At 46.8% G+C, this 12,577-nt stretch overlaps 1 protein-coding gene across 4 annotated transcripts in view; it reads right to left on the minus strand.

Moving 5' to 3' along the window:
- Positions 1–4,295: 4,295 nt before the first annotated feature.
- Positions 4,296–12,577, minus strand: part of POLR3E (RNA polymerase III subunit E) — a 31,655-nt gene continuing 23,373 nt past the window's right edge. For 3 of the 4 annotated variants that reach the window (XM_022588570.3, XM_089896037.1, XM_022588573.2), the window contains 5 exons: positions 12,227–12,288; positions 11,120–11,643; positions 8,762–8,839; positions 6,019–6,144; positions 4,296–5,095 (listed from right to left, as the gene is read on the minus strand). In XM_022588570.3, coding sequence (XP_022444278.1) covers positions 5,039–5,095; positions 6,019–6,144; positions 8,762–8,839; positions 11,120–11,643; positions 12,227–12,288 — 847 coding nt within the window. In that variant the 3' untranslated portion in view covers positions 4,296–5,038. Of the gene's footprint in view, positions 5,096–6,018; positions 8,840–11,119; positions 11,644–12,226; positions 12,289–12,577 lie in introns of those variants that run through there. The other variant, XM_089896038.1, reaches the window with a different exon arrangement.

The following is a 12,577-nucleotide window of genomic DNA, read 5'->3' on the forward strand; positions in this document are numbered from 1 at the left end:
TTTTTACTGAACCATGTATCTTTTTTTTGAACCATGTATTTTTTTTAACATTTTATTAAAGTATAGTTGATTTACAATGTTGTGTTAGCTTCTGGTGTACAGCAAAGTGATTGTACCTATATTTTTCATATTCTTTTCCATTATGGTTTATCGCAGGATATTGAATATAGTTCCCTGTGCTGTACAATAGGACTTTGTTGTTTATCCATTCTGTATATAATAGTTTGCATCTGCTAATCCCAAACTCCCAATCCATTCTCCCTCACCCCCTTCCTCCTTGGCAACCACAAGTCTGTTCTCTATGTCTGTGAATCTGTTTCGTAGATAAGTTCATTTGTGTCATATTTTAAATTCCGATATAAGTGATATCAAATGGTATTTGTCTTTTTGTGACTTACTTCATTTAGTATGATAATCTCTGGGTCCATCCATGTTGCTGCAAATGGCACGATTTCATTCTTTTTTATGGCTGAGTAGTATTCTATTATATATATATACCACACTTTCTTTACCCATTCATTTCTTGATGGACATTTAGGTTGTTTCCACGTCTTGGCTATCGTAAATAGTGCTGCTGTGAACATAGGGGTACATGTATCTTTTTGAATTAGTTTGCTCCAGATACGTGTCCCATCTGGATCATATGGCAACTCTATTTTTAGTTTTTTGAGGAACCTCCATACTGTTCTCCATAGTGACTGCACCACTTTACTTTCCCACCAAGAGTACAGGAGGGTTCCCTTTTCTCCACACCCTCTCCAGCATTTATTTGTAGGCTTTTTAATTACGGCCGTTCTGACTGGTGTGAGGTGGTATCTCAGTGTAGTTTTGATTTGCATTTCTCTAGTAATTACCAATGCTGAGCATCTTTTCATGTACCTGTTGCCATGCCAATAAACTTTATGACCCTTGCCAATCTAATAGAAGAAAAAATGGTGTTTCCTTTTAATTTTGTATTTTTTATTAATAAGGTTGAATAGATTTTAATCTGTTAAAAGCCATTTTTGTATTGTCCCTTGCCTCCTACTTTTCTTATTTAAGAGCTCTAGTATTTAGGAAGTTCACTTTTGCAATCAGAAATTACAAATATTCTATTTATCTTAATTTTTACCTTGTTACTGGCATTTTGCCAAGCAGTACTTTTATGTAGTTATATTAATCTTTAAACACTTTTCTTTTTGCGCTTGACGATTGTTTGGGGCATCTGAACTTCAAGGTTTTTGTTTTTATTGTGGTAGAAATACACAGTTACCATCTGGACCGTTTCCCAGTGTACAGCTCAGAGGTATTAAATAAATTCATGTTGTGCAACCATCACCACCGCCATCCATCCCCATAACACTTCCTCTTTAAAACTGAAACTATACCCATTAAACAATAACTCTGGGAGGCGGGATCAAGATGGTGGAGTAGGACCCTGGGCTCACCTCCCCCCACAAACACATCAAAACTACCACCACATATAGTTCTCGTTGAGAGCCATCTGAAGACTAGCAGTGTGGCTCTTCTACAACCAAGGCTGTAAAAAAAGAACCACACAGAGTCTGATAGGGAGAAGTGATGTAGTCCAGGCCTGCACCCCCAGTGGGTGACCCAGAAGAGGGGATGTCAGAGGGCAGGCTCAGGGATCTGCCCTGGGGGGCGAGGTGCTCAAGCCACATATTAGGCACCCCAGCCCTGGGGTCCGACACTGAGATGAGCCCCATTAGCTGGCTTGAAAACCGGTGGGTCTCACCAGACGGCTGTAAGTAACCAGGATTCTGCTCTTGAACAGTATGCACACTTGCTTGCTCCCAGTCCCAGCGTGGAGGCTACAGATTGAAGACCACCTAGTGCTCTGGCTGGCCTGCCAGGACCACCTCAGGGCAACCCCCGGCTTGTACCAGGCTTTGAATAAATGTCTGCTCCAGTCCTTTACCCATTTTTGAATTGGGTTAGCTTGTTGAGTTTTAGTTCTCTATATAATCTGGATATTAATCTCTCAGATGATATGATTTGCAAGTATTTCCTCCCATTCTGCGGGTTGCCTTTTTACTCTGTTGAGTCTTACGATGCATAAAATTTTTAAATTTTCACCAAGTCCAATTTGTCTATTTTTTGTTACCTGTGGCTTTGGTGTCATAGCAAGAAACGATTGCCAAATCCGGTGTAGTAATGCTTTAGTTGTTTTCTTCTAAAAGTTTTGTTTTAGATCTTCCATCAAGGTCCTTGATCCATTTTGAGTCAACTTTTCCTATGATGTTAGGTCAGGGTCCAAACTTACTCTTTAGCATGTGGATGTCTAGTTTTCCCAGCACCATTTGTTGAAGACGGCCCTTTCCCATTTGACAATATATATGAGGGTTTATTTCAGGGCTCTCTATTCCATTGGTCTATTTGCCTTTATGATCACTGTAGCTTTGCAGTAAGTTTTGAAATCAGAAGTGTGAGTCCTCCAGTTTTGTTCTTTTTCAAGATTGTTTTGACTATCTGGTGTCCCTTGAGATTCCATATGACTATTAGGATGGGTTTTTCTATTCCTGCAAAAAACATCATTGGGATTTTGATAGGGATTGCATTGAACCTGTTGACATTTTAACAATATTGACTCTTCTAACCCATGAACGTGTTTCCGTTTGTCTTAATTTCTTCCAGCAATGTTTTGTAGTTCTCATTATACAAATCTTCTACCTCCTTGGTCAATTACTAAATATTTTATTTTTTTGATGCCATTGTAAATGGAATTGTTTTTGTAATTTCCTTTCTAGATTGTTCCTTGTTAGTGTGTAGAAATGCAACTGATTTTTGTGTTGACTTTGCTTCCCGCTTCTTTGCTGAACTCATCGGAACAGACTTTGTGAAATCTTTAGTTTTCTACGTATAAGATCATACCATCTGCAAACATAATTTTACTTCTTCATTTCCAATTTTTTTCTTCTTCTTGCCTAGTTTGGTCTAGCTAGGACTTCCAACACTATGTGAAACCGAAGTAGTTATGGTAGGCATCCTTGCCTCGTGCCTGATCTTAGAGGAAATGCCCGGGTGTCACCCTTGCAGAGACGTTTTATGGTTGACTGACTGACTTCTTTAACATGCCATTGGAATCCACTACTTAGGATTTTTATTCACATCATGCTGTCTTTATCAGGTTTTTAAATTAACCCTTTGATAAGAATTTGGGGGCCTATTACATGCTGAAGTTTAACCCTTGTGTTACCTCATAAAGATGTGCTATAATTCAACTATGATAATCCCTGGCCCTTTTCTTCTCTAATAATTGCTCTACTGCAATTTCTTTCCAACCACTTTTAGTAATTTGTATTTTCCTTATAAATCATCTAATAATTCCTCTAACTTTTCCCATCTCACTATCTATACAAGCTTGTGCCATTTTCCTTCACTGGTAACTATTGAGGTATCTTACTTTACATTCATTTTTTACCTCATTTTGTTTCTCAACATTTCCTATGTTATCATTTTCCTAGCTATTTGAATTCAGTGTTTAACTCATCTCTCTTTATTAGTGTTTAAGGCTTTGACTCCCTGCTGAGCCTGACTCCCCCAACCCCTGCCAGTCCTGCTCTGCTCAGTCTCTGCTGTACCACAAGGGGCCTCCCCTTGGAAGTATTATATGATAGCTGGACACACTCCAGAAAAATTTTCGAAGATTTTTTTACTCTTTTCAGACTCATATATGTTAACAATTAGAACCAAGAACATAATATGCAATCAGCCTGCTAAACTACAGTTCCAAATAATAGATGTTCCTTTTTTTTTTTTTTTTTTTTTTTTCCGGTGGTGGTGGGGGGGCGTACGTACACATAGACCATCATCTAAACCTTCAGATAGTAGTGGCTCTATTGCCCAAAATAGACCAGGGCAAACGTCTTAACTGTAGCAAAATTTCACATCTAGCCCAATCCGGCTTACTCTTATTTTTTCATAATCCTCTAAGGGCTGCACTGTCCAGTAGTCACTATGAGCCACACGTGCCAAGTACTTAAACTGTAGCTAGTCCAATTGTGCGTGTTATAAGATACCAGATCTTGAAAACTTTGTACCAAGAAAATATTAATATTTTTTATTACAAGTTGATGTTTTAGTTATATTAGGCTAAATCAAATATATTAAAACTTAACCAGTTTCTTTTTACTATCTTAATGTGTCTACCAGAAAATTTTACAATTACATATGTGACTGCACAGCACTACCGCGCAGTGCTGCTGGCTCTCTTCCCTCTGGTGTACATACAAGGCTTTGAAACCACAGAGAGCATTGCCTTCTTGTAACCATTTGAAGACAACAGCACCATGATGCCACGTTAGTGTTAGCATTTATTTTAAAAATACACAAAATATAAATTCTTTACATCAAAGTGTGATGACCTCACTTATACATTGTTCCATACTTACCTGGTTTTGCTTGCATCCTTATGCAAACATTAAGAATAAATGGATTTGATTCTGATTTTTTGCTATGGTTCATGTAAACAGTTGAGACTGCTACATAAAGTAGGTTGTTTTAAAAGGTAAAATGGCCACAGGAACCCAACAGTAAAACAATTCAATTTGGATTGTTTAACGAAATTGGCAGAAGTCTTAGCAGATAGATAATTGAAGACTTAATATTGGCTTCTAGGCATTTAAAATATTAAAAACCTTGAGGTTTTCTTGTAAACATAACCTAGACCTTGTTGGCATGAAGTATGAAAGTAAAATATTAAACCATGATTTTCATCATCCTGCCCATGTCAGTATACACTCTCTTTATTATGAGAATGAAACCAAATAATAAACAAAATACATCAGGAATTTCAAACTGTACTGCAGAGAAGGTCCCAGCTGGTCTCTTCTGGGAGCGGTCTAACTTAAGCTGACCCTGCCACTGGCTGAGTATGATCCCCTCTGTCCTCTGGACAGTGCAATGCCACAGGCCACGAGTTGGTCAGTTCCTCTTGCTCCAAGTCGTCTGAAGCAATCGAGACTCTACTTCCACCTCTGCTGGCTCTGCCGTCCTTCCTTGGGCTTGAATTCACTGGGTTAGTGGTTTGCAACTATTGTCAAGACTGTACTGTCCCTTTAAGGTACCACATGCCACCATAGCTTACACAGCAGTCCTATGAATAGAGAAACATGTCAAGGGCAGACTTTAGCAGGAAAAGGAACTACTTACATTCTGTGCAGAATATCAAAACTTGATTTATGATTAATGGAGAGAACACAAATGGGAGATCAAAATCTGCCTGACCACATCACTGTGGTCACCGCCCAGCCTCCTCCACGTGTGGGCCTCAAGCCCCTCCTCTCCTCAGGGGTTATCTTAAGAGTGAGGGACTATAAATGAATGTGCTCTATAAACACAAAATACAAGAACTGAATAAGCTGACCAGAACAAAAGTGCTTCACAAATAGCATCAGCATCTATGGACCTGGAATATAAGAATACTAGAATATAGGGGATTTGTCATCAGCTTTCAGTGTTCCAATGCTTCTGCAAGTATGATATTTGTACCACAGAGTCAATCCATAAAGGCATTATAGGTAATGCTTAACAGGAATTAAGTATTTTCATATACTAGACAAATGATATATTCCTTTTTAAACTAAATTTTATTTAAAAATTGTTCTACTAAAAGCAAGTAGCACAAGAGTGAGTATGTGGCTATGGCAAAAACCATGAAAGTGGTACACGATTCAAACGAGTGGGGTAAGGATTCTAATCTAGGCCCTGGCACTGTAAAGGATGACTATATTTTTTTAAGATGGCGCTTACGTCTTATTCAATTTAGTCCTTTCGCATATACCAACCACACCGATGCCAATTATCTGTTGCTGAAGACCCGACCGGCTGGGGAGGAGTCCAGAGGAAGCCTGATTTATAAACACAGCAGTAGGAAAGGCACGAGACTAGGTCCCTTTCCACACACTGTCAGCCTCTATCTAAGACAGGGAGGAGCCAGCTGTGGGCGCCCTGGTCTTAAGCTCACAGTCAGCAAAAGCCTGGAGCCTCCAGATATTATTATACACAAAATGGATGTACCTTTAGCACTTTATCCACCTCCTGTTTACTCAGATCTTCTCCACACTCTTGAGTCAGCCGAGACTGGATCATGTTCCGGCGTACCCGGTAATTTTTGGAAAAAATTTCAAGCAAAACCTGTCGATGCTTTAGTAGCAAAAACATGTTATTATGGGAAATAATCACCTGAAAGAGAAACATCCCCAAACAAGAAACCCAAAGGCTATGGACCTAACTCCATGCTGCAGTCTTTGATCAACATCCTTGCTCAGGACTTCTGGTTAAAGACAAACACGTTTGGCCAATCTGTCACCTCTTAAGACCCAATAAAATGAAGAAATAAAGGTATATGCCCACAAGAACAAAACCCAGTGAAGCATCGGCAGAGGATGAGTGATTCAGACATAGTTTTTCGTGATTAAAAAACAAGTGGTGGGCTTCCCTGGTGGCGCAGTGGTTGAGAGTCCGCCTGCCGATGCAGGGGACATGGGTTCGTGCCCCGGTCCGGGAAGATCCCACATGCCGCGGAGCGGCTGGGCCCGTGAGCCATGGCCGCTGAGCCTGCGCGTCCAGAGCCTGTGCTCCGCAACAGGAGAGGCCACAGCAGTGAGAGGCCTGCGTACCGGGGGAAAAAAAAAAACAAAACAGGAGTGGTAACTGATTCAGTAGGCAGGTGAAGCCACCATCTAAACTGCGTGAAGACAGAACAGGATGAGGAGTGACTGGCTTAAAGTCCTGGCACACAAACAAGACAGGATGCCATGAAAAGCATTACGTCCCAAAGAAAAACTAAACAGGGAGGATAGAAGATAGTCAAAATCCCCACCCCCTGCAAAGTACAAAAGGTGTTAAATGAGAGAAAAAAGATTTGATCCTCTAGTTCCAACATATGACCTAAGAATTCCGGAAGAAAAAAACAGGTACAGGAATTACAAATCTATCACAGAACTTCGTAAGAATGACTCAACTGTCCAGTACAGTAATAACCCACACCAGGGTGCCTCTGGAGTTGCACTGATGTGCTATATGTGGAGTGAGGAAAACCGTAGTTTGGTTTAAGGGAAGGGTGTGGATCAAACTGAAAAGACCAAGGAACAGAGTGTCAGTGCACGACAACTCTGAAAGCTTGAATACAGTGGAAAATGATCTTAAATTCAGAGGAAAATGATTTGCCCTCCAAAATCCTAGTCCCAGACAAATAATAAAACCGGAGGACAAAAGAAAGCCATTTTAAGACATGGAAGAATGCAGACAACTCCTCTGTGCCCTTAAAAGCTAAAATTAAGCAAGAAGGAAGACAAAAGATTGCAAGCTAGCAAGAGACATGGAGCTGGTTCTGCTGGAGAGGCATCTGGGGAATCAGACTCAAGAATGGTACTACTCTTGGTATCTATGTGTTCAGAAAACCATGTAAGTGAGAATAGGAAGTAGTATAAAGAAGAAATGATGTCAATTATATTTCAATAAAGCTGGAAAAAAGTGAAAAAAAAAAAGAATATAATCGTAGATACTACTGGTATTTGGCTCTACAATGAACAAATTTCCAGTCATGATGCTATAAGCACTGATATATGATTTAACAAAACAATTGTCATAACACATCCCACACCTGTCTACATTCTCCCATAGCTGAGAACTAAATCCTCAACCACCACAACAGGAAGCCCACTGATAACATCGAGTTGAGACATCAGAGAGCAGCATAAGCACATTTTGCATATATATAATAATTTTTTAAAATGGAGGAACTCCTTTGGTGGTATATTGTAGTTAAAAAGCGACTGCCTCTGAAGAGTGGGAATCAGGTCAGGCAGGGCAGGAGATGGTTTCCCATATAGCTTCAGTCTTACTTATTTTTAAGAACATGCACTTACACTTTTTTCCTTTTAATTATTGGAGTACTTCGGGAGTAGGAAACCCAGATGCCACCTATTCTGGCCAAAAGCACACAGAGACTGTTCCAGTTTGCTCTCCATCTACGGCACCATCACAGAAGGCCCTGCCCCTTTGGTATTCTCAGCCTGCCTGTCAGTCCCCTTCCAAGAGGCAAAAGGGGACAGAGAACTCAGTGGGGGCCTTTGCTCACTCCCCTTCTCCCCACCCCCGAGGGACAGGACCTGGAAAAGGACAGATCAATTGGAGTTTAGCAATTAAATCTTAATCTTTAAAACTCAGGCAAGCTCATGATTTAAGGAAAACTTCTGGACCTCAGGTGCTGCTGGCTGCATTCATATTCTGTTCACTGGACACCCGTGACCCTTCCTGTCTGGGTGTGACTAGAGGTAAAACGACCAATTTCTCTAACCTGAGATCTGATCCAGCACCTGAGATCTGATAAGGAATCCTTTTAATTCCTACTGCCATCAGCCACCTGAAAAATGTGGTCTGTCACAGGTTCACAAGCCTGCCGGGGCATCAGAATCATCTAGAAAGCTTTGCAGAAACTTAAGTACCTAGGACCCTACCCCATTCCTATGGAACTGAACTGAATCTCTGAGGTCAGTCCTGGGAATCTCTGTATTTTTTAAAAGGCGATTTTGATGCCGATGGTTCAGACTGGCATTTGGAAACCACTGGTTTTGGCCTACACTACCGGCACATCCAGCATGTCTGAAGTACAGAGACACAGAGCCAGAATATTTAAAATTGGGAGCGGCTGGAAAATCTGAAGTGGACACAACCGCACTCTGGGTCTCCCCGAAGGTCTAACCCTCTGCAGAACACCGACCTGCTCCTGGGAGGACGGCAGCAAAGGTCACCTCACCTGGTCACTCATGTCTCCAGACTCCCAGAGGGCGAACACCTTCTGCTCATCCGGGGAAGCAGCCGTCTGTGGGGGAAACTGACCAAGGCCCAGGTGTGAGCTGGCTGATCTCGTGTTCACCACCTGGACCCTCCCTCCCCCGGGGCCCTCAGTCTGCACCGGCCCATTTCCGGGAACAGAGTTCCAGTCCCAGCTCCTGCCTCCCACCAGCCGTGGGCCGTGGCACACCTGCCTCTGCGTCCTTCTCCTCGCCAGCCACTCCCCGCGCGGAGAGGCTCCTGTGAGGAGCCGGATGCACCGGCCCGCGGCCCGCGGCCGTGCTTGGTAAGGCGGGGAGGAGGCTGCTTCTGTTTTCCTATCAGCCTGGCATTAGCTCTCCTCTCTTCTTTAACATCCTGTGTCCTCCCACCCTAAATATCAACCCTCCGTGTCCTGAGAAGCACTCCCGCCCCTGTAACTCCTTAGGAATATCCTGGGGATTCCTTTCAATCCCTCCCACAAGGGCCATGCTCGTACGGGTTAGAGGGGCTGCCCGACCCTAAGCGGGCCCATGCCTCGCAGCTCAGCAGCGTCCGAAGGTGGGCCGAGGAAAGGGTGGCCCGGGCTCCTGGTTCCTGGAGAAGGGGGACGGAGGAAGGGGCGCCTGGTGGAGTGGCACCGCAACACAAGCAACAGTAACAGTTCCTACCATGTAAAGTCCCAGGTGGGGCTCTAAATATACAGTCTCATTTGCTACCACAGAGGAAGCGAGGTGTTGCTGCCTCCACTCTCCATGAGAAAAGCCCGGTTCGGAGAGTTCACTCAATGTCTGTGGTCACACAGCTAACAGGTGGCAGAACCAGGAGTTAAACTCAAGTCTTTGCGAGTGTACTTGCTCTCCCTGGGCCTCAGCTCCCTTACATAAAGAAAAACAAGGCTGGACAGGTCTAGGAACATTCCACCTTGGACATGACTATGATACAGGATCACGGGTCCCGAGGGTGGCCCACTCCATGCCCCTCGCCCTCTATCCACTCCAACAGCACAAGATGGCCTGGCTAACATCAGGCAGGCGCCTCTCCCTTGCCTCGCTCAGTCAGTCAGCAAAAGGCGAGTCTGCAGATAACCGGACCCGTTTGCTACGTGGACAAGGGTGGCTCCGAACAGGGCAGGGCCCCCAAACCCCAGTACCTTCTGTAGAGAGCTCACCAAGGAGGCTCCTTGCCACGAGGGCCAGATCCCTCGGGACACCCCAGCCAGCCTGGGACCCAGGGCCTCTTGTCCTAGTTTCTGCTCCTCACGTACACAGGGATGGGCCTTTGCCTCACATCACCCAAGGCTGCAGGTGCCTCTGACCTTAGACTGCAGACGTCAGCGCTCCCTTGTTAAGAGGCAGACACAGCCCCACCTCACCCCACGTGCTGCCAGGTCTGGACAGAGGCTGGGAGAGAGAATGACGAGCACAGCCTCCCTGGGACCACAGCCTGGCACGCTTCACCCTCAGCGCAGGGAGATGGTCTCCAAGGGTCCCTCTGCTCTTGCACTTCCACCCCTCTAGGGCCCCTTCCAATGACAGGACGAGAAGCCCAAAAGCCTGGGGGGAGGGGGGGTGGCCCGCCCCTGCACCTGCAGGCTTGGTACCAGAAATGCTAATGGAAAGGCCACAGAGCCACGCTAGTCAGCCAGCCTCCAGGGCAGGGAGGCCCACCGGCAGGAGCCCAGGCACAGATGGGGGCTCTGGTGAGAGGGCCAGCTCATCTCAGCTGAAGCAGAAAGGATTTAAGACTTGGAGCCACTGTAGAGGTTCAACTTCCAGCTCTATCACTTCCTGGGTATGTGACCTTTAAACAAGTTCATTCTACTTTGAAACTTGGGTTTCTTCATCTACCGTTGCAAGAAGATCAAATGACACTAGAAGTGAAATCATCTTGAAAAACGGCAAAGCTGACAGGAATGAGGGAGGTGCCGGCACAGGAGGGAGCTAGACCCTGGGACAGGGAGCCGGCGTGACCAAGGAAGGCCCTGCTGTGTGCCAAGCCAACAGGTGACGGCCTCAGGCTCCCACTCAGCCCTCACCAAAGCCCCGTGACACAAAAACTAACATTCACACACTTGAGATGAGGGTGCAGAGCCGAGAGGCTGACCGGCCCGAGGTAAACCCGGCAACCACGTGGGAGCCGAGATTCACACCGAGGCCAACAGTCTCCCGAGTGCCCCTGCCCCGTGCACCCTACAAACAGCTGTTTCCCCAAAGCCGGCAGGGCTCAGGCCACTCTGGTACCAGGTTCTCTCCACAGCCACTTTCAGCCAGGAAAGATGCTGCCGACCCAGGAGCCCTCCGAGGGGGCGTGTGCTGCCCATCCAGCAGGCGCTACTTACAGGCACCAGTATCTGCTTGCAGCCGGCGGCCAGCACCGTGTCCTGCAGCATGCGGTCCGAGATGCCGCTGAAGAGCATGTGGCCGGGGGGCAGGCTGGCCAAGTGCAGGTTGAAGAGGCGCTTGAGTTCGCTCAGCGTGAGCACAAACTGTCTCTGAAAGGTGGCCTCCACGAAGGCCCTCAGTTCCCGGGCCACGGGGGTACCGGCAGAGCCTGAGGGCGGGTGCCCGTTGAAGCTGTCCCCACCTGCCGCCCGCGCAGCAGGCAGCCCGTTGGCCAGCCTGCTGTGGAGGCCACCGCCGGGTGAGGTGTCCATGGGCTGCTCATCCTCTGCCCCCCGCTCTTCCTCTTCCTCCCCCTCCTCACTCACGGGCTCCTCCTTGATCCGCACAGCGGGCAGGACCGAGGACGCCCGCAGCTGCTCCTTCCTCCGCTGCAGCTCCCGCTCCAGCAGCGCGTGGTTCTGCTGGGCCTGTCTTTTGGCGACTTGGACCCGCTGGTCCCCAGAGACCAGCCCGACAGGCCCTGCGGAGACACAGGGCTGCTCAGGACAGTAGGGACCGTGCAGGGAAGGGCCTGAGATGAAGGGCCCCGGTCCCTCTGCCCCACAGACGTTCCCTTCCATCCTGATGGGGACACCCTGCTGCCCAGAGGAAGGGGACAGGGAAAATGCAAGCCAGCTGGCACAAAAGCAAGTGGCCCAGCTTGCCTTTCGCCCCCACCTTACCCAGAAGGAATGTGGCTACCCCAACAATGAGGGAAGAAACAGAACCAGGAAAAGCAGATTCCCACATTCAGAGACCCAAGCCAGGGTGGGTTACTGCTGAGTCCCTGCCACCAGCATCCCTGCCAACCCAAGAGGGCGAGAAATCTCAGAGGCCTGGAACCCAGACACAGCCCTGGAACCCAGAAGCCTCAGTCCCTAAGGCCAAGGCTCTGCCACTGGACAAGCCTCCAGCTGAGGGAAGAGGGCACAGAAGGGCAGCCAACGATGAGCCACGCCCCCTCATTTCCCCCCACAGGCTGAGCCCTGACAAGTTCCAGAAAAGTAGCCCTTCTGGAGACAGTGTCAGGGTTAGGGGCCCACCCAGCTGACACCCCTCCACACCTGATTGTCCATCCGGCTTCTTTGGCATGGTTTCCTTCACAAGATTATAAACTTTTTCTAATCTGAAAAGAAGAGTGAACCCTCTTAACTTTACACCATGTCCCCTCACGTCACCTGCCTTCCAGCAGAAACACCCCCTTAAGCCCTGGACATCCTAGTCCCTGAAGACGCTGCACGCCTGGAGCTTCCACGGTCTCTCCCCGTGGCTTGGAGCCCCACAGCGGGAGTGGGGAGCACTGGCCCGCCCTCCCTTCCCCAGCTGCTCTCCCGCCAGCCTGCCTGGGGCCACACAAGCCCCCGCTCCTGCTGCTGAGTGCTGCCCCCTCCTTCCCAACCCCTCAGAACAGACGC

This window comes from Delphinapterus leucas, chromosome 15, assembly GCF_059928025.1.
Source record: "Delphinapterus leucas isolate spDelLeu-1000000601 "Yukka" chromosome 15, BTC_Dleu_Yukka2, whole genome shotgun sequence".
NCBI lineage: Eukaryota > Metazoa > Chordata > Mammalia > Artiodactyla > Monodontidae > Delphinapterus > Delphinapterus leucas.